Source organism: Primulina huaijiensis, chromosome 7 (genome assembly GCF_012295235.1).
Source record: "Primulina huaijiensis isolate GDHJ02 chromosome 7, ASM1229523v2, whole genome shotgun sequence".
Classification (NCBI taxonomy): Eukaryota; Viridiplantae; Streptophyta; class Magnoliopsida; order Lamiales; family Gesneriaceae; genus Primulina; species Primulina huaijiensis.
In genome coordinates this window covers 1,740,418-1,764,649 of record NC_133312.1, presented here as the reverse complement: position 1 = coordinate 1,764,649, position 24,232 = coordinate 1,740,418, and the positions used below count along the sequence as shown (strand labels likewise).

The 24,232-nt window shown below is 33.9% G+C and overlaps 4 protein-coding genes across 7 annotated transcripts; 3 read left to right on the top strand and 1 right to left on the bottom strand.

Moving 5' to 3' along the window:
• Window positions 1-2,857: 2,857 nt before the first annotated feature.
• LOC140981800 (equilibrative nucleotide transporter 3-like) lies at window positions 2,858-5,473 on the top strand. 2 transcript variants are annotated; one of them, XM_073448269.1, is made up of 10 exons: window positions 2,858-3,088; window positions 3,309-3,369; window positions 3,471-3,575; window positions 3,659-3,814; window positions 3,886-4,029; window positions 4,127-4,232; window positions 4,334-4,509; window positions 4,593-4,747; window positions 4,836-5,094; window positions 5,228-5,473. In XM_073448269.1, exons 2-10 carry the CDS (start codon window positions 3,319-3,321, stop codon window positions 5,264-5,266), a joined length of 1,191 nt encoding a protein of 396 aa, XP_073304370.1. In that variant the 5' UTR covers window positions 2,858-3,088; window positions 3,309-3,318; the 3' UTR covers window positions 5,267-5,473. The 2 variants fall into 2 exon arrangements, with proteins under 2 accessions (XP_073304370.1, XP_073304369.1); XM_073448268.1 differs by having other exon boundaries at window positions 2,862-3,088; window positions 5,176-5,473.
• Window positions 5,474-7,660: 2,187 nt separating this feature from the next.
• LOC140981747 (uncharacterized) lies at window positions 7,661-16,999 on the top strand. Of its 2 annotated transcripts, none has more exons than XM_073448170.1 (10): window positions 7,661-7,965; window positions 8,113-8,210; window positions 8,912-9,018; window positions 9,120-9,571; window positions 9,889-9,937; window positions 10,021-10,123; window positions 15,249-15,298; window positions 15,411-15,515; window positions 16,180-16,324; window positions 16,708-16,999. In XM_073448170.1, exons 1-10 carry the CDS (start codon window positions 7,940-7,942, stop codon window positions 16,713-16,715), a joined length of 1,143 nt encoding a protein of 380 aa, XP_073304271.1. In that variant the 5' UTR covers window positions 7,661-7,939; the 3' UTR covers window positions 16,716-16,999. The 2 variants fall into 2 exon arrangements, with proteins under 2 accessions (XP_073304271.1, XP_073304270.1); XM_073448169.1 differs by having other exon boundaries at window positions 15,408-15,515.
• Window positions 17,000-17,393: 394 nt separating this feature from the next.
• On the bottom strand, window positions 17,394-19,486 carry LOC140981403 (small ribosomal subunit protein uS5c). Of its 2 annotated transcripts, none has more exons than XM_073447793.1 (2): window positions 18,776-19,486; window positions 17,394-17,778 (listed from the first exon to the last, which is right to left on the bottom strand). In XM_073447793.1, exons 1-2 carry the CDS (start codon window positions 19,441-19,443, stop codon window positions 17,517-17,519), a joined length of 930 nt encoding a protein of 309 aa, XP_073303894.1. In that variant the 5' UTR covers window positions 19,444-19,486; the 3' UTR covers window positions 17,394-17,516. The 2 variants fall into 2 exon arrangements, with proteins under 2 accessions (XP_073303894.1, XP_073303896.1); XM_073447795.1 differs by having other exon boundaries at window positions 17,394-17,766; window positions 18,776-19,484.
• Window positions 19,487-20,990: 1,504 nt separating this feature from the next.
• Window positions 20,991-22,467, top strand: LOC140981830 (uncharacterized). Its single transcript, XM_073448311.1, has one exon. It carries the CDS (start codon window positions 21,412-21,414, stop codon window positions 22,288-22,290), a length of 879 nt encoding a protein of 292 aa, XP_073304412.1. The 5' UTR covers window positions 20,991-21,411; the 3' UTR covers window positions 22,291-22,467.
• Window positions 22,468-24,232: the final 1,765 nt, after the last annotated feature.

Genomic DNA, 24,232 nt, shown 5'->3' with positions numbered 1-24,232 from the left:
ATGTGTATAATGCAATCCAGTAGGGAGCATTGGTAGTTTTTCAATCACATATTTCTTTCCTGATTTATATGTGGTAAGACACATATATTTCTCATTCCCTTCATTCATTGTTTGAGTATCATACCCATGGGAATATATATCATTAAAACTCAACAAATTTCTTTTCGATTGTGGTGAATATAAAGCATCATTGATCAAAAATTTTGTACCATTAGGTAACAAAAATTGTGCTTTACCACATCCTTTAATCAAGTCTACAGGACCTGATATTGTATTCACCGTTGTTTTTGTTGGTTTTAGTTCCAAGAAATATCTTTTATCTCGGAGGATAGTGTGCGTTGTACCACTATCGGGTATGCAAACTTCAGCTTTGCTCATAGCATTTTCCATATTTGAACTTCAAAAAATATGCAATGAAAAAAAATTAATGACAATACATATTTAAATATAACACATATCATAATTGTACAATAAAACATTATCATATAAATACATGAAAAATAAATTATTGTACATTTATATTCTACCACTATATTGTTCATTTTCAGAGAAATCATTGAGAAAATCTGCAGCATCAATATTGTTCATTTCTATCCCACCAACATATTGATCATTTCCAGAGAAATCATTCATAAAATCAGCAGCATCAAAATGAGTTGAATCACTCAAACGGTCACTTCGCTCAGTGAAGTTGGTCTCCTTTTCTTTCCCCTTTATCGATTCTTTATAAAGTTTGCAAAGATGCTCAGGGGCTCGACAAATACGAGACCAATGTCCTGGAGTGCCGCATCTGAAACAAGAACTTTCAAATCTTTTCGAGTGATTTTCATTAACACTCATGTTTTCTTGATGCCTTTTCTGTGGATGGTTTGGGACGTTATTTTGAGATGAGTTATAGAAATAACTATCTCGATTATTTTCAAAACCACGGCCGCGTCCACGACCACGACCACTTCCTCGTCCACGTCCACGTCCACGACCTCGACCTCGACCTCGACCTCGACCAAAACCTTGTCTTTGAATTTGATTTTGGTTTCCAGGTTTAAATTCATTTTTACTTACAGCATTTACTTCTGGAAATGCTGTTGATCCAGTGGGTCGGGACTGATGATTTCTCATTAATAGCTCGTTGTTCTTTTCCGCCACAAGAAGACAGGCGATGAGTTCAGAATATCTCGCAAATCCACGCACTCTATATTGTTGCTGTAGTGTTATATTTGATGCGTGAAACGTGGAAAATGTTTTTTCAAGCATTTCCGATTCTGTAACCTCATGTCCACAAAATTTTAACTGCGAGATTATTCTATACATCGCTGAATTGTAATCACTGACTTTTTTAAAGTCTTGGAATCTTAACATATTCCATTCATCACGGGCGGTCGGAAGTATAACTTCCCTTATATGTTCAAATCTCTCTTTTAATCCTTTCCACAGAGCCATGGGATCTTTTTCGATGAGATATTCACATTTTAAACCTTCATCAAGGTGTCGTCGTAAAAATATTATAGCTTTTGCTTTTTCTTGTGATGAAGATATACCATTTTCTTTAATGGTCTCGCTTAGACCCAATGACTCAAGATGCATTTCTACATCAAGAGTCCATGGCATATAGTTTTTCCCAGTAATATCAAGAGCGATGAATTCGAGCTTTGCCAAGTTTGCCATGGTGGTACTAAAAATTACGATGCATTTTATTAGTTAATGAATATTGCAATACAAAGTAATGGATAAACAACAAGTACAAGTATTCGTAAAAATAAAGAAAACACACGAGGAGGATATTCTCCGATAAATACAAGACTGGTGAGTATGATAACCAAAATAATTAAAAATAACCTCGTGAAAGCCATCTTCTTTTTTTCTTCGAAAATTTGATGAAGAATAATTTTTAGAGAAGAAGAGAAAGTTGGAGTGATTGAATGTATTTGTGAGATTGTATTTATAGAGCAAAAACTAGCCGTTTTGTTACCGTTTATTACCGTTGGTGTATAAGAAAATAAATGTATGTATTTGTATAATTTTATGGTAATAATATGGTGTATATAATATTAGTCATATTTAAATAATTATGTATATCATATCACATTATTATAATTAGGTGTCATAAGTTATTTTGTTTAAAAAACCTTATAGGCTTTTATACTTGTCGTATCCCTTACCGGGAGTGTGGGATGTCGTCTTAACATCCTCCCAGGATTTATAACAAGTTTTTGAAAAAATTATTTTTATTATTTCTAACAATAACATTATATTATATATTACATATATAAACAATAAATAAATAACAGTAAAATAAATATTATTACTTTTGTTACCTTTTTCTTCTGTTCGGAGCTTGGAAAAATATGGAGGACTTTTAGAGCTTCGTGCTGATAACGTGTTGTGAAAAAGTAAAAATTTACGGTAAAAAAGTAAAAATCTCAAACTCTCAAAATTATCACACTACACACTTTATAATATTTTTCTCTCAACTCAATTGTGATTTTCTTCACAAATGAGAGATCTATTTATAGAAAATTTTTACAAATAATCCAAAAATAAAATACATCATTACCTACATCATCACACACTAATTTTCAATATTCAACACCTAATTTTACCTAATTTTCAACATTCAACATTCACATTTTCAACACAAATATTTAACACATTTTTAAATAATTTTTCAACAAAACTGACAATATCTATGAACTGTTGAAATATAACAAAACTAAATCGTCTGTGTGAAAGTGCTTAAATAACGTTCAAATCTCATACCCATAATGTGCCACTACATTTTCTATATATATATACATATATTCCTCAATCAATGCGTTCCTTATTTCTCGTGCCCATATTCAAAAAAAATCTATTTGCATTTGAAGACTGGGAGATTCTCAAATCTCAAGGAAAGATTCTTCTTCTGTGATAAGTCTATAAAGCGGAAAATTTTGTTTCAGAAGCCAATAAATCGCTCATTTTCCTTCTGGCACTTCATTCTGTTTCCCGGGTTCTCTATTCTTTGGTCATTAAATAAACACCTTTGACCTCTGTGTGAAAGTGCTGCTGTTTCATTCATTTGTGTAGCTGAATCTTGAATCTAATTAAGGTGGGTTAGATGTTTTGTTTTTAATCTGAAAAGATTATTATTAACATTGAATTAAATGAAATTTTCCCAAGTTCTGTTTTGATGAAAAGAAAGTTTTTTTCCCTCTGTTAATTCATCATCTGAGTCTGTTGTTATACTAATTCCATTCATGTGTTCATATTTTGAAATAACTCTTTCTCGATTTTTCTCGTTACTGAATGATGAATATATCAAATTGTAGAGGAGGAACAATGACTACTAATCTTGATACAAGTGAGATAACCAGTCCCAGCAGGCTTGAGGTTTTGTGTTCATTTTTTCTCTGTAAAATTTTTATTTGGGATGCAGATTTCCATTGTCTGCTGCAAACAAATATTGATCTCTTTTATTGAATAAATCTCAGGGAAAGTACAAGGCAATTCTGGTCTGTTGTTTTCTTGGAATGGGGTCACTTATTTCTTGGAATAGCATGTTGACAATAGGAGACTACTATTACGACTTGTTCCCGGTAATTGCAATCGTACAGCTAATTAACTGGTCTCCTCAGCGAAGGAAAAACAATTTAACAGATTCGAATTTCTTCTGTTGCAGAATTACCATCCTGCAAGGGTACTCACCCTTGTTTATCAACCATTTGCGCTTGGTACAATGATGATTCTTGCTTATAATGAGGCAAGAATCGACACAAGGAAACGTAACTTGTTTGGATATATTCTTTTCTGCTTGAGTACCTTTGGACTTCTGCTGGTGAGTTCAGTTCTCATCAAATTTTAACTGATTTTGCTTCATGTTTTCTTATCACCTGCTGCTTTTACCAGATAGATCTAGGATATTCAGGGAAAGGAGGAATTGGAAATTATATTGCCATTTGTCTTTTTGTTGCTGCGTTTGGTGTCGCAGATGCCCATGTTCAAGGTGGAATGGTCGGGGATCTGTCTTTCATGTGTCCTGAATTCATCCAAGTAAATTATTTTGCTCCCTGGGCACTTTTTATTATACATTGAGACATATAATAGAATCAATTTGTTAGATTTACGGTTGTGTTGTCTGAATCTGTAGTCATTCTTTGTTGGCTTGGCTGCATCTGGTGCACTCACTTCTACCTTGAGGCTAATTACTAAAGCTGCATTTGATAAAACAAACCACGGGCTTCGTAAAGGCGTTAGTAAGTTGAATCGATAACGCGGGACCTTTCCAAAACGAGACAAGATTCTTGCGTTCATTTAAATTTTGATGATAAAATGTTGTTTTGTTCTGATTCTGTAGTGTTGTTTCTTGCCATCTCGACATTCTTGGAGTTTCTGTGTATTTTCCTATATGCATTCGTCTTTGCTAAACTACCGATTGTCAAGTACTATCGTAAAAAGGCAGCTTCTGAAGGGTCAAAAACAGTTTCTGCTGATCTTGCTGCTGCTGGCATTGACACCGTACACAACAAAACGGTAAAGAGAATAACATTGAAGGAGTCAAGTTCTTTTCAGTTGAGTGAATATTTCAAATATGAAATTACACATTTCATTTGTAGGGTGGAGATGATAAAGACGATCGCCTAAGCAACAAACAATTGTTACTTCAAAACATTGATTATGCACTGGATCTCTACTTAATATATGTCCTCACTCTATCAATTTTTCCTGGATTCCTGTACGAAAACACCGGCTTACACCATCTGGGATCTTGGTAAATTCACAAAAACAAGTTAGAAACGACTATTATGCTTCATTAGAAATTATACTGCTTAAAATTTTATCATCTTTTGAGTGCACAGGTACGCTGTTGTGCTCGTTGCGATGTACAACGTGTGGGATCTTATAGCCAGATACCTTCCTCTCATTAAGAGTATCAAAATGGAATCACGAAAGGGTCTTTTTATTGCATCCTTGGCACGTTTCTTGCTCATTCCAGCTTTCTACTTTACAGCAAAGTATGGAGACCAGGGATGGATGATAATGCTTGTGTCTTTTTTAGGCCTAACCAATGGGTACCTCACAGTGTGTGTTCTTACAACTGCTCCAAAGGGTTACAAGGTAAGTTTTGTCAAATAAAATTATGTTGGACTCCTAGAACTTGACCATTGTTTAACTTGTACAAGGTTTTTGTATTTATAGGCACCGGAGCAGAATGCATTGGGTAATCTGTTGGTACTGTTTCTTCTTGGAGGTATTTTTTCTGGTGTCGCTCTTGACTGGCTTTGGATAATCGGTAATGGGAAGTTCTGAGAAGGGTGCATTTGCTGAAATCAACCTCAAACTTGAACGAAAAAAATACAAAGAAGAACTACAATATTTATAGGGCCTACAATGTCACCATGTATTGTTGCCATTGAGCTTTAGGCACATAATGTTAGTGATTTCTAGTATGTAATTTCAGGCGTTCTGCAAAAATTGTAGTGCTTATTTTGTAGAATCATGCCTAATATGTTCCACACAAAATATCAGATAATTAATAAATCTGAATCAAATATTTATTTTGTTGTTGATTAGGATGTGTATAACTAACTATGAAGTAACAACACATTTCTCTCAAAAATTACAGTTATACTCTTATTTATGTATATTTTTAAATTTAATTTATCTTTATTTATATTTTCAAATTTTTATATAGTTTATCTTCTAACAAAAATATGCAAAAATCATTAATTTGAAAATAACAAAAATTATCATAAATTAGATAAATATTTTAATTATACAAACATGCAACATGTCTAAATGATCACTAGTATTAATATAAGTTGATGCTACTATGCTAACTAATTTTTGATTGGTTTGGTGAAAGTTTATTTAAAATTATAATTATGTAATCATTATATAATTTTATTGATGAACCATTTTTATTTTTCTATCTATAACTAAAGAAAAATTATTAATTTGAAAATAATAAAAACTATCGTGTTTAGATAATTTTCCAACTTTATAAGCATATAACGCGTGTAAAGTGTAAATGGACGATAGAAATATAAAATACATAATCATTATATTATTGCTATATGTGTTATATACTCTTTATTTTAGCTGTTTATTAATATAATACTTATTTTACATTATAAATTATTTAAGGCCCTTAAATAGTTACTCATGTGTATCGAGTCCAAATACATTTACATTTGTTAAATAATCACATGTAAACAATTATTGAAATTAGTCTTATATTAACATCATATAAATTTAAGTCACAAATAACAAATATTTAAATAATTATTTTATGAAATATTTAATAATAGGAAAAAATATAATAAAAAAAATTAGAAATGAAATAGAAAGTAGCTCATATGTCCTATACGTTTTCTCAGTAAATCTCCTTTTCTAATGTCTATAGCTTGTAGGTATTTATATAATTTTTAATAATCATTCAATATTTTTTCTTAAGTTTATTTTTAATGTAGTATTTAATAAATAATTAGGAATCGATATATTAAATATCTACTTAAAATTGTCTTCTCGTGAATATGAGTAATTATTGATTTTGAAATTTTAAGTTTTTTCTTAAAGTTATACGTAAGTTATTGTCGATATTTAACTTTTATAAATAATTTATTTTCGTAATCACTCTATATATTTTTGTGAATTTATTTGTATTTGTAATTTCTAATAAATGGTTAAGTATTGGTATTTGTTTGTTTTATTCTAAGCAAATGTTCTAAACTTAAGGCTCTATCCTCATTAAAAGTGAAATATAAAAAAAAAAAATTGTAACTTAGACGTCTACTTTCTCATTTATACTATTTTGTAAATTTATAAACTAGTGTATAAAATAATTATATTGTTCGATACAAAATTTACCTTTATTTTATTGAATATTCGCAATTCAAGAAAAGTTGATAATCGTAAATTTATAATTATAAAAACCCAAAAAATTTAAAAATAATCTATATAATTTTATTTTAACCAATTTTACATTTTTTACTCAAGAAAACTTTTTAAGATAATATTTTCAAAGCTAATTCTATAGTATTAAAAAAAATACATGATATTTAGATAATATAGAGTGTGAATAGAAAATTATGAAATATATTTAAATCTAACGACATTAACCCTCGCCCTCTTGCCCGTGATCTTTGCAATTAGATTACAAATTAAAAATGAAGTGGAAAAGATTTTAAAAATCTAGTCAAAATCAAATGTAATATTCGTAATATTAACATGGATCCAATATTATATTATCATAACTTTATTAAAAAATAATAATATATCATCATAATTGTTAGGAGATACGTATCTGCTGGTCTTATTTCATATCCCTTAGATATGAGTCTTATCATTTCCTTACCGTAGATCATGTCCCCAGTAGATACAGTATTACTCGTTCAGAAATAGCGTTATTTTTTTACGGTCCACCCAACCAACCAGATCAAGCGAAACAACTTTAACAGCTTGACGCACGAGAACTTCTAAGATGTCATTCATCATAATACTATTCTCACTCATTTACGTTTAATCCACTAGAATTCTAAGTATATTTTGTGCAATTATCTCGTGAGTCTAATCATGGTTAATTCGATCCAACGCGAAATAAAATCAAGTAAAAAACACAAAAAATACAAAAACCATTCAAAAAAAGAATAAAAACAAGAAATATTTCATTATATTTTTCCTTTTCATGTTCCACTGAGATAGTTTGAATGAAAAATGCCATTTTTATTGAGAAATCAAAGAATTTGCTACTCTATTTTCTTTATTTAATGGGTGGCCCCCTTTACTCTTCGGTTTATTTTGCATGGCTTCGGCGCTGACTTCACTCGCATAAAGCACCGCCAAATCTCAGCCATCGCCCACTATTCATTCGCTCTCTACAAATCTCTCTCTCACTCGTTGTGAAATCCCAAGGGTTCTTCGATCTTCGTCCGCTCGAGACTTCTAGACATTGTTAATCATCATGGACGACTGGGATGCGCAGAAGATGTGAGCTTTACGCACGTTTTCGATGTTTTGCACAATTCTTCTTCAAAAAAATTTGTTTGTTTTTTTCCCTTTTAATTTTCTGTATTGGTCGTATTAAATGACTTTTGGGTTTGCGTTAGTTTCGATTTTGGGTTTGGGTTTTTGTAGGCTCGACAAATACATTCATGATTACATGATCAGGAAGAACTTGCACACGGCTGCTGAGATTTTCGCCAACGAGGCTGATATTTCCCCCGAGCCTGCTGGTGCATAGACCGATCTATAGTATACGCCACCCTTTTTTAAGATTCTTTGAATTTACTTTGAATTTTTTATTTCTCTCATGATTGATATGACCATTAATGCAAGAGGTGAGCTTTCCGCAGATTTTTTGTTCTACTTGATTTCTCTGAATTTATTTATTCACGTGCAGCAGCTTAATAGAAAATTTATGTTGTTGCCCAAAAAACGAATATATATATATATATATATATATATATCTTTTGTGTTCACCGATGAAGTCAGAGGTCATCTATTGCATATGATGAATCATATCAAAATTGTTAATCCAATAAGTGAATGTCAACTCATTGGTGGATATAGTTGGTGGGCAACGTAACAAAACACACACACATATATATATAAAGTTTGTTCTTTTTACTGCTTTTAAGTAAAATTTTATGAAATGAGGTTATTGGAATTTACTGATTGTTCTGATGCGTTGCTGTTGCATCAAAAATTATTTTCATAACACTATTGGGAATTCGAGTCATTTTATGACAATACAAGGTATGATTTTTTTTATATCATTTTTGCATCTAATATTTTGTGATAGATTGCTGACAAAAGAATAATTCGTTTGTATTTCTCTATGATCATTGGAGTGGTTTACTTTGTACTCTGGGAACATCTTGATTTCTTAGCCAAATCACCTGAAACTGAGCTTTTATAGCAACATTTTTTTCAGCTGTCAATCCTCCTGAAGGATTTCTGACAGAATGGTGGTCCTTATTTTGGGATGTATACTCTGCTAAACTTCCAAATCCCGAGGAAACGAAAGGCTCCTCTGACAAGGTCTTGTCTTACAAGCTTTTTTGAGATGTCGCTATATCACTGTTTTTTATATCAGAATTAGGCACCAAGACTAAATCCGTTATGAATACCATCTTATTCAGAACGTTGGTTCAGTGTCGCAAAGGCCAGATATGAATCATATGCTACCGAGTGTCTGTCCCCAACTGCCAACACCGAGACTTCCTGATTTTCTACAAAATGTCTATTCAACAGTAATTCCAAGGCCAGATATGGGGAATATGCTGCAAAGTGCTCCTCCAACAATGATGTCAAGGCAAGAACTGAACTGGAATGGTCTTGGACTGCCTCCAGTGTTGGACACCACCATAGGCCAAGAGCAACCGGTAACAAATTGGATATCCGAAAATATGTCAGAGCAAAAGCGTCTCATGCTCTCTGCCAGGGACTTGAACTTTAACGCACGGCTTCTTAATGTTGATCAATTGTCAGAACAAGAGCGTCTCATGCTCTCTGCCGGGGACTTGAACTTTAACGCACGGCTTCTTAATGTTGATCAATTAGCAAGCTTGGCGCCATTTTCGATTAACTCCCGGTAACTTTTGTTGAGTTTATATTTGCCGCGAGATTTCAATTTTACTTATCTTTTTCCGCTTTATGCTTATTATTTTGTTTATCTAATTCAAATTAAGGAACCTATGTGGGGGAATCGTGTTAAGCTTTCTCTAAAATGATTAGACCGTGCTATTATGATATACAGAATTTATGTTATAAAAACTTGTATGCTTTTTTATCATTTTTGTCATTCAATGACTTGTTCTATTTTATTTTACATGAAATTCTAGGTAAATTTTGATGTGATACCCAGCAAGATAAAATAATATGTTATTTACTTTGCCATCCTGATTGCAGTTATTTCCAGAAGAGAGTTCCACAGAAGCCTCATCGCTTTGTTCTCACTGTAAGTAATTTCAAGAAATGGTCATGTAGGATCATAGGAACAAAATGTGAGGATTTTACAATATCATTCTAAATGTTTCACAGAATGGCAGGTCTTGTACGTATGTGGGGGGCTCCTCAGCTGCAAAGGCAGTGCCTCATGAAGCGTTGAAACTGAAACGACCTAAAACCGAACCTGATGATGCTGGTTCGTTCATAACCTGGACTTTTTTCCACTTTTATATTGCATTGGCTAATGAGCAGTATATTTGTTGTCTAGTAATTGCTCAAATTCTTGTACAATTTTTGTTGTTTCCACTTTCCTCTATTAAACCTCTTGTTGGATTCTTGGGGCACCAATACACAACAGAGAATTAGAGGCCTCTAGACAGTAAATTGTTTGCATCTCTCATGTTTTTGTCAAAATGGTTTAAGAAGCTATGAAAAATTAGGCACCTTCATATTTTTCGAATTTGAACCTTGTTCTGAAAGTGATATCTGACTGTTGGCATTCGTTTGAACTCTGACTCAAGGTCGTGTTTGAAATGCCAAACACCGAATGTGCAAGGAAACTCTTGCACAAATGATTATCTAAAAACGCCCTCTAGGAGCCCAATATTGTGTCTTTCATTCTGTAATTTCAAAAACATGCGAGGGACCAGTTTTGGCTTAATTCTTCCAGTAGGTCCACCAACCTCGATATTGAGGTAGGTCTCTGCCTGTTGAATTTCCTGTAAATGTGATTCATTTTCAGGAACCTGTCTACAATGTTGGGATCCTAATACCATGCCTATGATTCATGAAATTTTTTTGAGCAAGATTTGTTACAAACATTCTCTTGCTATTTTCTTGAAGCAAGATTTGTTACAAACATTCTCTTGGCTCTTGCTAGAGACATTTCTCATACACAAGTGAGTTGTTTCTAAGCTCAAATTCTCATATGATCATCACAGTATGATTACTTTAGGGGACAATACAGAGAACTCTTATATCGTGGTTTAGGATTTTTCGGTTACTGAGTGTCAAAAATTCTTGCTGCTGCCTCGAATTAGGCTCTTCAACAAGTTCCAACCCTGCAACTTTTTCTCTGGCTCCAGCTCCCGCTCCCGCTCCCAAGAACTTATGCTGAATCATGAAGCAATACAAGTAGCTAATATTTCCTCAAGCATGGTGCAAAGGAACATGATCGCCTTTTGACACAAAGAAAGCTGTATAAACATTACTTGAAGAAGTTTTGTGTCAATCATACTATAGCGATATGGAAAGGGATCAATGGACATCGATACGAGGAAGACGATGACTTTTGATTCATCTTTTTGGCTGGATGCTTGGATTTCATATACTTTGGTTTACAGACATAAGTTGCAGATATTCAACTTTGGTAATCTAATTAAAGCAGTTGGGACTTGGATTTAGGTTTCAAAGGTTGTGACAGCTAAGCCAGGACTAATGCAGTCAATTATGACAGATAAGGGAAAACTTGAATGATTATAGGTTCTTGAAATTAGTTCTCGAACTTCGTCATCTCAATATATACTATAGTTTTGGTATGGGGTATATTTTTGGGATAAAATACTGTCAAATGGAGGTTGGACATACCCCTACAAGTGATATTTATATCGATTGTACAGTACAGAAAATGGCATTGCCTAATGACCTTTTCAAAATGGTGTCGGGAGGGTGCTAAAGCATAGAAATGGAAAATATGTCAAATTCGGCAAGTCTATTCTTGTGCCTCACGTTTCCTAGCCTTTTTGTCCACCAAGATCCCTGAAAAAATAGCATGGCCAAGGTTTCTAAGGTTTATAAAGTGATGGGAACTCCTCAAAGCATATCAATGAAGAAGCAACAAGCCATCATTCAAATGACAAGAGTGGGTGAATGTGTATTTGCACAACAAAATATAACAAAGATGCAAATCATTTTGTCCACAAACACTTACACGTTCGTATATTGAAATATAATAATATTTGAAGTATCAAAACCATGTCATTGTACCAATGAGCCAATTATTATACCTGGTGATAATGGTAGAACTCAAGCGCTGAGTTTATATCGATATTCCATATAAGCAGCCACATAGAGCAGTATGAACAATATTGTTCTTCAACAATCCTTCTTCTGTTGACTGAACAGATGAAAATTGGTAAAGTGAAATTAACTTCGATGTCACTTGTGAGATCGAGTGCGTATCAATAGACGAAAAATGTATAGCTGGTGTCAGCAATACAACTCAAGTCCCGTAAACGTCACAACAACGAAGACGCTATGCATGTGAAATTACTCTGGTATCACTTGTAAAATTGAGTGTGTATCGTTAGACAAAAAACGTATAGTTGGTGATGGCAATACAATTCAAATCCAGTAAATAGCACAACAACCAAGACGCCATGTTCATGGCAATACGGATTCATTTGCTGAGATCCATGAATGATAATTCCATTTCTGACTTCACTTTGATACCTAGCAACGGAAAGGAATATCTATGCCATTCCATTCCCACACTCATTCCGCTCTACGGCTAATTACATTGCCATGTTATTTCATAACTACCTACCAAGCATGCGGGATCTTGTTAAGTCTTAAAGATTATTACGTGTGGCAAGACGTGAATAATGAGGAAAGATTATTACGTGTGGCAAGACGTGAATAATGAGGATGGTGTTGCTAAGCTACCACAATTCACTTTATTGAATGAAGTGAGAGTTCATTCATTTTTTTGGATCAATTAAATTTTTTATAGATTAAAGGAAATAAATACAAATATTCTAGACATATCTAGGGATGAGTCCAGTTCATTAAAATAAAAGCAATAAAATTCTTGACCCAATACGTCAAAATGAATGTATAATGGAAACCTAGAGTATAATCGTCGAAGAACATAAGTTTATATCTTCTTAAAGATTTTGAGAACACGATTTGTATTACTATTAAACAACCGGCTATTACGTGCATTCCAAACACATTAAAATATACAAGAAATAGCCGAGAATGAACTTTCAGGATCTGTGAGGAAACTTGATAAGCCTTTTTGAACCATTTCAAATATGCTCAAAGTCAACATAGTGAAGTTGATGTCAAGCCAATTGTGACCCTTCCACCAAAGATCTCTACTCAATGTACATTCTAAAGAAAAGTCGGTTATTTCATTGGCAAATGAACTTAAGACACAATATATTAGCGACAAGGGGAGTCGATCTAAAGTGAGAAGTTTATGAAGCGCTCTTGTCTATAGAGTAAATGAATGTTTTGGTGAAAGCCACGGATTCTAGACTATAGATGCCCATGGAACACATGAGCAACCAAGACGGAAATAAAAATAATAATGATCAGCTCGGATATGAACTCATGAACCAGGAAGAAAGAAGATATAAAGCACCATGCTGGGACCCATAGATGCAGTTTCTTGTCTCTAATACTCAAACTTTATATGATGGTGATCCTTTCCAAAGGTTGATGAGCATCGACACCGATAGCTTTAATGCCAAAAAAGAGTTTGATATAATATTTTATATCTGTGAGAACAATCAAGTGGATGATAGAGTCACCAAAATAAGCAAGGTGATTTATTTGTTCATATTTCCCCTCTACAATTTCTAAAATTTTCTTTTCATAACTTCTAGAAACCATTAAGTGTCACATAATTACTATTCAATAAATTCTATAGCATCATAAAAGTATTACTATCATCACAGTTTTTGGGAAAGTTATGGTACACTTGAGTGTCAAAGTTATCTATTGCCCTACCCGAAGCCTAGGCTCTCGCCAGTGCGATGACACAATAGACTTATGTACCAATTACTTTGTATCTATCATCGCCCTAAAAATTCTTAACTCAAGTTGTTATAGGAATCCATTGAAGCCAATTATAAATCATATCCAACATTAATTTCTAGCTCATATGGGATAGGAGCATCACATTTATTGTCATTAAAGATCATCACAAATTGGAGCTGCTTAGCGAGTTCACCTTTGATAAAAACATTTACAGCACTAATCATGGTTTTTACATCTGATTGGTGTTTCTTTATTTAGAATTGAAGTATGTTATTTGAAGAGTTTACTACCTTGTGTCACGACTACGAGAAATGGATCGAGTTATGGGTCGTTGCACTTGATAATCTTCAAGCTTCATGTCTCTACTCTTTTGTGTTTTTCTTCCTTGTTTGCCTATTTTGAACGAATATGTTGAGGCTCATTAAGAGAACCTCCAATCTTTGGAACAAGTAATTATGTTGAAATGAAGTTTGTTTATTGAATGCATTCCAAGGGATATTTATACATGATTGCATTGTATCTTAATAAGGAGATAACGAACTAAAAAATCCTAAATGATAAAACATCTAAAACTTGAAAACAATCACCTAATAACTTGATAGAATCCCTACAGATAATGATCCAGATTTTATTCAATTGACAAATAAAAATAGACTTTTGATTTATTCAACTCCAGTAGCTTTATCCATTCGAACGGAACAGACCATGAGTGAATCTTCAATACTTGATATCTTTTTGGCTTGGTTCATTTGAAGTTCTTGGGTCGTCTGAATGTGGCGCGACACCTTGCTTGTGAGGCTGTCATGCTATTTCATCATCTGAATTTTTGTTCATGTTGGCGTGTAAAATAGTGTATCATTACTATCAACCCGGTAAGCGGTGATGCATTTGAGCTTGCAGAATAGAGCCAATTGAAGTATTGGGAATTCCCTGTNTTTTTTTTTTTTTTTTTTTTTTTTTTTTTTTTTTTTTTTGCGTGGTGGAAGTGGGGGTTGCGTTCACAGCAGACGCTAGTAAAGAACATGTATATTTTGAGTTTGCTAGGGAATTGAACAAAATATTTTTGCTACATTAACGAAATATTTCTGATAGGTAATCTATAACGTGTAAATCTTGCACATGAAGTCCATTTTAGAGACGAGAAATATTACTGCTCTAACAGCCTCACGCTTATATACAAGGTCTTATTCAGTGCTTTTTGAGTTTCTTAAATCTCTTTACCTGATCACATTTGTTTATTCAAATATTTGATGAACCAAAGGCTTGTATAAGTTAAAATCAAGCACAAGAGTTATATTATAACATTGCTCAGGAGCAGTTTCACAAATGCATCCAGTACTAAGTTTAATAGGTACATATTTTTACCTTCAATAATATTTTGGCGCATCCATAGATTACAAATTAGACATAATATTCGTGGTTATGTAATGTCGACCTCCAATAAAGATGTGATATATTTCTCAATTTGGTCGATAATACTTGTGGAAGTTGTAAATCTTTGGGTGCTTGGCCTTTTTTGATGAGTTGTTTCATTGTTCCTTTTTAATTACCTTCAGGAAGGGACAATGAAAATGAACGTGTTTCATCTGGTGGCTGGCCTTCCAGTGTAAGGACCTGCAAATTTAGTATCTCATTTAATTTCAGTAGTTTTTGCATTTGGTACTTAAAGGTTCCATTAACACCAGAAGGTTTCATCTTGTGCGACATGTGTGCAGCAGGATGATATATCTTACTCGGTGGAACAATCGGTGGGAAAGCATATATTTACCAATTTGGGTAGTTGTCCTTTTGTTGATGATGGCTTAAATGGAAAAGATTTGCAAGTAAGTTGAAAATATGAAAATTGACAGGTCAAGTTTTACAGTATCTGTTTGTTTAAAAAATGGTTGTGCTTCATGGCAAATCTACCAGTCGGCTTCACTGTTCTACCAGACTAATTCTCCTTCAAATAAAATTCACTTGCTTATCATTTTAAATTAAATTGTTTCACTCTCTAGAAACTTTGTTGGATTTTTCACACGTTCACCTGCACTCTACGGTCTTTGCCTCAGGTTTCTTTACTGCACTGCCTGGATCTCTCAACTTCATATGGTAGTTTCCCAGAATGAAAATAAAGTTATGCCTATTGACTCAATGATAAGAATATTTGCATAATCACTCTCTTTTGCTGGTCTTTTGAATGCTGCTTATCCTTGAAAAAAATTCCATGTTCTTGTATAAAAAGTACATGAGAGAAAATGACTTGCTCTAAAAGGGCTGCCAGGTTTCTTGGGAACATTAAATATTGGATATCCTATCTAGAGTTTGCATAAATGAGTATCGCCTACTTATATTTAACACATATATGCTACGCCTTTAAGCAATGAACATCCACGCATTTCGATTCATGTGACATGTATTCTCTTAACTACACCTATTTTTTGTCGCAACGGATTTTGCTTGTTTCTACTGCTTCATCCAGCTTCGTCTTTATTATTTAATTTGTAGAGTCGTCAAATAGCAACGAGCATGGATCCTTTGGATAGTTACATCAAATCTTTTTTCTCAAATGAAGAAGTCCCGAATGACATAAGCTCTTCTTTTTGTACTTCGCAACGAAGTTCTCTATCTCGAGTAGAATTTCAGCCAAAAGGTTAGTATTATGTCATTAAAGTTATATATAGACTTGGAGTGATACACAGAAGGGTTTAAGAGGAACGATGCGTTGAAGTCGGACTAAATTTAATGAAAAATTACCACCCTGAGAAAAGGTTGCCTGTTTTATACAGATTCATGGCTCATCCTTAAGTGTTCTTGATTAATGAAATTAATAGTAACCTCTAGGCATTCCAGCAAAGAACACTAAGTGAAGGAAGATGTGAAGTTTTATGGCAACGTCAACAGCAAAAAGGGAATGGAAAAGCTTATGTTAGGATGAAATGATCTTATTTTGATCCTTGTGTGGTCTTTTAAAACTTTCGAGTTTCCATTTAGTTAAAAAAATTCTATGATCCAAGTCTTTATTCGTTTCTGCAGCCAATTGAAATCTGGAAACCCTCTAGTTGGCCATTGCTGGATGCATCAAACCCGAGATTCTGCTTTTGCCATTGCAGTCAGCCATGATTAATATATATATATTTACGGAAATACCAGCTATTTTATAGAAACTACAGAGACAAGAGCTTTATGCACTCCTTATGTTGTGTGAATCGTATACATTTATGCACAGATTACTCAGCTCCCTTCCAGATGATTTTCTTTTTTCCTACAGAGCATGTAATATTAAAATTGTAGTCTGTAGACTTGGGCATAGTGGCAAAAGCTTGAATAATATTTTCCAGTACTTCATTTTTTCCTGCTATAAAATAATATAATTGTATAGGTGAAATTATACAATTTTAAAAAATTTGTCTGGGGCATATTTTTATTATTTTCATTTTTTTCTACAATTTTTTTTTAAAAAAATTATTGATGAATTATACCATTTAAAAAAATCCAATGGGGAAAAGCACGGACCCGCCCCATCAGAGCAACACCCCTGCTCGGGCAAGAATGAGAGTAAAAGTTGGATTAGCCTGTAAAAAGAACACCTTACAATTTCATCAATAAGGCTATGATAAAGGACATAGTTGCGGCATAAATAAAGTGTGTGGTGACAAATTACTCCTAAAGAAACCATGTTTCAGAGAGTATGGAGTTCTGATATGGAAACGATTAGGAGATCAGCAAAAAAAGATGAGTTAAAAGGCATTAGTTTCTGAACAAAGTATTTATGGTGAAAATTTTACATGGGAAAATGTAGTGGCAACTTCAATGGTTTCATAAAGCAAGAACGATATATGTGATCACTTCCACAATTCTTCCATTGGGATGCCACGCTCTTCAGCAACTTCACTGAATTGTCTCATCTGTTGTACAGCAACAACCGTGGCTCTGGCATTGTTTAGAGCATTGTTGCTGCCAAGCTGCTTTCCCAGAGCGTTCTCAACACCAGCCATCTCTAAAACAATCCTTACAGAGCCTCCAGCAATGACACCCGTACCAGGTGAAGCAGGTCTAAGCATCACCTTAGCTGCCCCATAGTCTGCTTCTGATCTGCCATCGGAACTACAAGAGAATTAGACATTGTTTTGATGCAAATCCCACTTGAGCTAAGATTATTTTAAAAAAGTCACAACATAGTGTGCTGCTGTAAACTTAGATAGAAACCCACCCAAAGTTCAACGAAATCTGATTATCCCAATACAAATTTGAAACTTGAATCTTATTTACTCCAGAAAACCGCTGATCACAAATATTTTTAAATGAGCAGAGGCAATCTCTAGATTAACATATTCATATAACGCGCTATGATGACTATGCGACTCAGGCAAGTCACAATCAGGTTTATCTGCGTAAACAAGGCAGAACAAAAAATGCCATCTAATTCAAATTAAAAGTCACTTTGGATTACATACCTAGGTTATTTTCATGTACCATTGAATATTGAGACAGCTTATAAAATCTTACTGCATATCACCATCAAGATTCAGAGTGTCAGTAAAGTCCACATTCATACAGATGTAACAAAAAACGTAATTTACCAAACCACTAAAGAAATGACATTCACTGCGCTTGGATTTGATGGGTTTCATTTTAAGTAAGGGACTTGATTGGGGATGAATTTCAATTGATACACATCTTGGGTTAATTCGAAATTGGAATTGCATAATTGATAGATCCACTCCAATTATAGGTTTTGATTTGAAAATTCCACTTCACTTTTGTCCGCCCAACCAAATCAAGGAATTAGAAATCTAAGCACAACCTTTATCAACCAAACTGCTAGTATATGTGATCTTGTGCAGCAAATTCTCAAATGCACACCTCGATAACAAAGTTTTGAAATTTCAAAGATAATTTTCTATATTGATTTCTGTAAATACGAGTGCTGATCCAAAACTAGCTAACAAAGTGCATACGAACTTCCCAATAACTCAATATTCTCAAATATAAAATCCCACAACATCAATACATATACAACACATCAACCCAAAGCAAATTCTTGATCAAACAAAAAAACTCACTCCTATTTCATTATCTTTACTTGGAGTAAAGACATTACCTGTGAGGAAATGTCTTGTATTTGGTCATAGGCACTGTTATAATATTCCTGCGAGCATTAATAGCCGATTTCTGAACAGCAGCAACAACCTCCTTTGCCTTGCCCACACCAACTCCGACATTCCCTTGCTTATCGCCCACCACCACAACTGCCCTGAAATGCAGCTGTTTCCCTCCCTTGACCACCTTAGTCACCCTCCTAACCTGAACAACTCTCTCATCAAATCCATCTCTCACCTTCTCTTTCTTCATCTGGGACCCGAGCCCAGTTCTTTTCTTCACCTTAGAGTCCATTACGTACACATCATTACCCAGGAACGATTCGCCGCTATAAGCAGGCCCGTAAAGCTCCTCATAGGCTCTGGCGATGTCTTCTTCTGATTCGATGGGACCTTCGTCAAATGAAGGTGGTGGTATGAAGCCTTCAGGGCGCTCGGGAGGGCTGAATGTATAGACCTCGTCGGGATCAGCGGTATCGAAGTACGTGGTTTCAGGGTCGGAGGCCTTGGGTGGAGTGAGGTTCTGAGGTTTTGATTGGACGTAGAAAGATGGTTTTGAGGATTGGAAAAGCGGTCGTGAAAAAGAAACACGAGATGGAATTTGTTCACGATGGTAGTGCAGGAAGACGGAGGAGAGTGCGGCGGACAGGGAGGCCGCGGCGGCAGACATTGCGGGTGCTTTCAAGTTTCAAGTTTGGATAATGGAGAAATGACGATGACAAATGGAGTGGAGGTGAATTAATGAATGAACTGGGCCCAGCCCATTTCATATTTTAATTGCCCAATTTTTAAAAAGGCTACTTGAATAATGGGCTTACAATTAAAGCCTGCATATATTTATAATTATTTATTGGGCTTAAAACTACTGCATTATTTTTCCACAAGTCCAGACACTCTACACACTACTAATAAAGCAAAAGTTATATAAAAATAAATAAATAAAATAAAGCAAAACTTTTTCTCAATATTTCCCTCTTTAAATTTTTATAGAAATTTGGAAGTAATAGATACTACCTCAAAAATTAACTAAAATAAAAAATTCAACTTATGATTTAATTTGAGTTTTTAAAGCTAAATTTAACATAAGTTCTTAATTTTTTTTATAAATAGAAATATTTTCTAAGTTTATATAAAATAACATATCATTGCTTTGACTGCTAAGTATATATAATATAATTATTGATACCAGTGGTTCATCATTTGGAAATTTATATGAAATAAATAACTAGACTTTATCTTTCAACCATAACAAGCCTTGTTTAAAAAATGTATAAACAACCTTTTCTATACTACTATATTATTTGCAACATTTTTCATGATGGAGTAAATCTCCAATGAGATGATCTAAATGATATATTTCCGTGAGACGGGTTGACTCAATTTACATTTTGTATGAAAAATAATATTTTTTCGTTGTTGAAATCAAATATAAGATATGTCTCATAAAATTGAACCGTCCACGATCTCATATGAGTTTTTTTTATTTACTGCGTGAATTATCATAATAGTGTGTTATAGAACAGAATTCACAATGCAACCCTATCCTTTTTTTTAATGTATAATTATAAGAACAGAGTGGAATTATTTATTGGCTCTAAAAAGTAAAAAAATTTATAAAACCGAAACCAATTCGAACAGATTATCGAAATGGACCGTTTCTGATTGCGATTTCAGATTGTTTCTGCTAGGCTTTTGTTAGAACTTTTCGAACCGAACAATTTTTCTAAAGTTATCGATTTTTCTTTCGGCTAAACCAATTCGATCAAATAATGGACCGAATTAGGTTGGAAAGGAAAGAGTTTTACATGTTCTTATTTGAATTAGGCCAATTCACACACACGCACACATATATATAACAGAACATAAAAACTCTTGTGAGATGGTTTCACGGATCAATTTCGTAGGTCGAATCTCTTATTTGAGTCATCAATGAAAAAATATTACTTTTTATGCTAAGAATATTAATTTTTATTGTGAATATCGGTAGGGTTGAACCGTGTCACAGATAAAAATTTGTGAGACCCTCTCACAAGATATTTACTCATGACAGAATTATTGATTCAAAAATTATGAAATACGTTCGCATGGTAGAAATATTTTATAAATTTTTTTAATGGCATACTGAAATTAATTATTTTCCTCAGAAGGTTAATTAAATTAAATATAAGAAACAAGAAAATGGCAGATGTGTGTGTCTTCTCCGTTCATACTCTTTCTCAGCTTTGACTTTTATTTTCTCTCTTACTTCATTTAAGACAACACTAAAATCTGTTCAGATTTCTTAGGTTTCTACACCAGATTGCGACAAAGATTTTGGTCTTAAATTTTCTTTGCCCTTTCCAAGATTACAGTGAAAATCGAATTATATCGGTTGCTTGAGTGATGTGGGTTGGTTAGGTGGAGAACAAATCAACTGTACTGCAAGATTTTCCTCATGAATATCCCACACTCAATTTCAGATTCTCGTAATCCCAACAAACATATCTTGATTACATGCATATCCCTAGCGTTGAATAATCTGTAAGTTAATCTCGAATGCAGTTAAAGCTTTTACACTCAAATCCCTTTGTTCGAAGCTTTGTACACGGATTGTTATATATAGGCCTTGTTCTGCACTGGTTTCTTCGTTCATTCAGACATGGAGAAAAACAGGAGTGAAGGGAATTTGAAGCAGGAGGAAGATCAGCAGCAGATTGCTCCCAGGAGGCTTATGGCGGCGGTGAACCACCAAGAACACCCAACTCCATTGCCGCCCAAGAAATGCCCGCGGTGTGACTCGGGTAACACCAAGTTTTGTTATTACAACAATTACAGCCTCTCCCAGCCGCGCTATTTCTGCAAATCTTGCAGGAGGTACTGGACAGACGGAGGGGCAATGAGGAATGTACCCGTCGGCGGTGGTGGCAGGAAGAGCAAGCGCCCCAAGCCCTCTTACGCTGTTACGAGCAGCGGTGAGGCTCCAAGAACCGGATCTTCGTCGCCCTCTGTATCGACCCATAATATGACTGGTATGATTTCGGGTCAACCTGTCAGGCCTTTACCACTGGCACTTCAACCCATGAGTTCTTTCTACCCCGGGGGTCCGTTTTTGTCATCTTTGGCTGCCATGCAATCCTTTATGCAGCAACCAATGATCGGGACCAGTCAAGGCCCGGGGGTGAATTTTGCTAGCAGCAGCCGATTCAGCGTAGGAGGCGGCCCTGCTGGTGGTTGCGGAAATGCCGCACCTCTTCCAGGGATTTATCTTCCATCCTTGAAACCGCAGGCGCCGCAACAATTTAATTCACAAAATGGATTTTATCGATCGAATCAAAGCTTGGTCAACCCTTCAAACCCTGTGCTGAACTCTTGGACCCAAGCCGTCACCAACAGAAAAGCAGGCAATATATCATCAGCGAGCCCCAGTTTCTGGGATGGTGGTGCAGGAGACGTCACCGGAAATCTTATGGCCATTCCTTCCATGAATCCAAATCCTTGGTCTGAAAATGATCTTCCAGGCTTCGATCCATCTCAATAAATGGAATAGCCGTGCAAACGGATATTGTATCTTCGAAGTTCTTCTGCAGCAACAATAAATATACAGATTTTCTTTTCAACTTTCCAAGTTTTTGTATACAAACAATTGATGATCCTATATTTATATAATGTGATTAACAAATTTTAAACTTTGTTAGAAAAGATATAATCTGAAGAGTTTGGCTAGGTTATACATAATTGTTGGTACAACTTGATGATCATTAAAGATGATTAATGTGATTTTTAGTGTGATACCTAGCTAGCTATATTGGTAAATTTTGATGTAAATTAAACATAAATACTAAATTTAATTAATAAAGTCGTACTATTATGAATATCAACTACTTAAATGAAAAGGTAATTTAACGTGTTATATGAGCATAAATTATTATACTGTTATTTTAAAAAAATTATATACAATATTTTATTTTATTTTAAAAAAATTACATAATTTACGTAGCGGAAGGTGTGCATGAAACAAATGGATCCAAACAAGTTTAAATATGGCGAACTAATATCCACACGGATGTTGGCCCATTTCATTATAATAAATATTGACAACAAAATTCCCCATCTTTTTCCTTACAAGAGTTGTCGAGCATTACGCGGTTTCCGTTGAATGCTTTNGCATTGTCACACACATCCCGTCAGTGGCGGAGTCACATTGATTTACACCCGGACTTTAGCCCGGATGACCTAATTTTCTTAAAAAAAATTATATATGAATTTTGTATAATTTTAGATTAATATGATATTAGCTCGTGTAGATCAATTTAAAATATTAAAAGATTTTATAGTTTAAAATTATAGCTCGGGTAGAGTCATATTCATGACTCCGCCACCACAATCTCGTATATTATACATGTTGGTGTTGGATCGACCCAAGCCATGATGGTCTTCCTTCGTGGCTCTTTGGGAACTAGCTAGCTATGTTCTTAATTTTCAAGATTCCATAAATATATATTTATTGAAAATAGATTCCATAAATACTTCGTGTAGATTTAGCCGAGTAATAGTTATTAAATATTTCTTTACTATAAAAGTCAGCGATTTTCGTGCATGATTTTTTTGGGTCGCAGCTAATTCATTTGACATTAAATTTGAAATTGAACAGTGTTATTCGATTTGTGAGGTTAAATCGGGTGGGTAACAATTACGACCCGTTTATATCGGTTTGGGCCTAACTTTGACTAGCCCAACTTAGGCTGTAGTATTTAATATTGGGCCTAATGTTAATTTGTACATCCCAACGAATAAGCTATGGCGTCAATCAGATGATACGAGGAGTTCGAACTGAGATGAGAATATTGATTCGATTTAAAAGTTCATAGCTATTCAATATAAACTTTTATATATTATATAAAAATTTAGTAATATTCAATGTAAATTTCAATAGAGTTTTAAAAAATAATGTGATATTCAAACTTGATTTTTAAAAATTCTACTAAAGTCTAAATATATTAAAATGTCAATAAACTTTTAATGAATCCATGAAATTATATTATGTAAAAGAATTAAAGTTTAAGATACAATTATAAAATGTAAAAAATTGTCTTTAATTCAACTTAAAGATTTGGATCGACATTTAACTAGGATATATCTTAAACAAACATATTCAATTTTATTTCAATTAAAAATATATTTATAAAATATTGTTTAATTCATTTTCTCGCCTACATACAATGTTTTTCTCCTACATACAATGTTTTTCCTTTTTCTTTGGATTTTTCTAAAAACATTTTTTTATTGTTAATTGTTAGATCTCTTAATTTTTTTTAATAACAAACAATGACTTATTGTACTAGATCAGACTATTTTTGCATATATTACAAGTAATCAAATGTTCTATTGAACATTCAGAAAAAGTCATTCAACTGATCTCAAGATACAAAACTATCTAACCGTTTGATCTATTCAACCGCTCGTGCTTACAAGTCTGTAAA

Coding starts and splice junctions, on each gene's coding strand:
- LOC140981403 (XM_073447793.1), bottom strand. CDS start 19,443: ATGTCTGCCGCCGCGGCCTCCCTGTCCGCCGCACTCTCCTCCGTCTTC. Junction 17,779..18,775: donor TACAAGACATTTCCTCACAG/GTAATGTCTTTA, acceptor ATTCTCTTGTAG/TTCCGATGGCAGATCAGAAG.
- LOC140981800 (XM_073448268.1), top strand. CDS start 3,319: ATGACTACTAATCTTGATACAAGTGAGATAACCAGTCCCAGCAGGCTT. Junction 4,510..4,592: donor ACACCGTACACAACAAAACG/GTAAAGAGAATA, acceptor TTTCATTTGTAG/GGTGGAGATGATAAAGACGA. Junction 5,095..5,175: donor CTGCTCCAAAGGGTTACAAG/GTAAGTTTTGTC, acceptor TTGTATTTATAG/GCACCGGAGCAGAATGCATT.
- LOC140981747 (XM_073448169.1), top strand. CDS start 7,940: ATGGACGACTGGGATGCGCAGAAGAT. Junction 10,124..15,248: donor AACCGAACCTGATGATGCTG/GTTCGTTCATAA, acceptor AATTACCTTCAG/GAAGGGACAATGAAAATGAA. Junction 15,516..16,179: donor TAAATGGAAAAGATTTGCAA/GTAAGTTGAAAA, acceptor TTTAATTTGTAG/AGTCGTCAAATAGCAACGAG.
- LOC140981830 (XM_073448311.1), top strand. CDS start 21,412: ATGGAGAAAAACAGGAGTGAAGGGAATTTGAAGCAGGAGGAAGATCAG.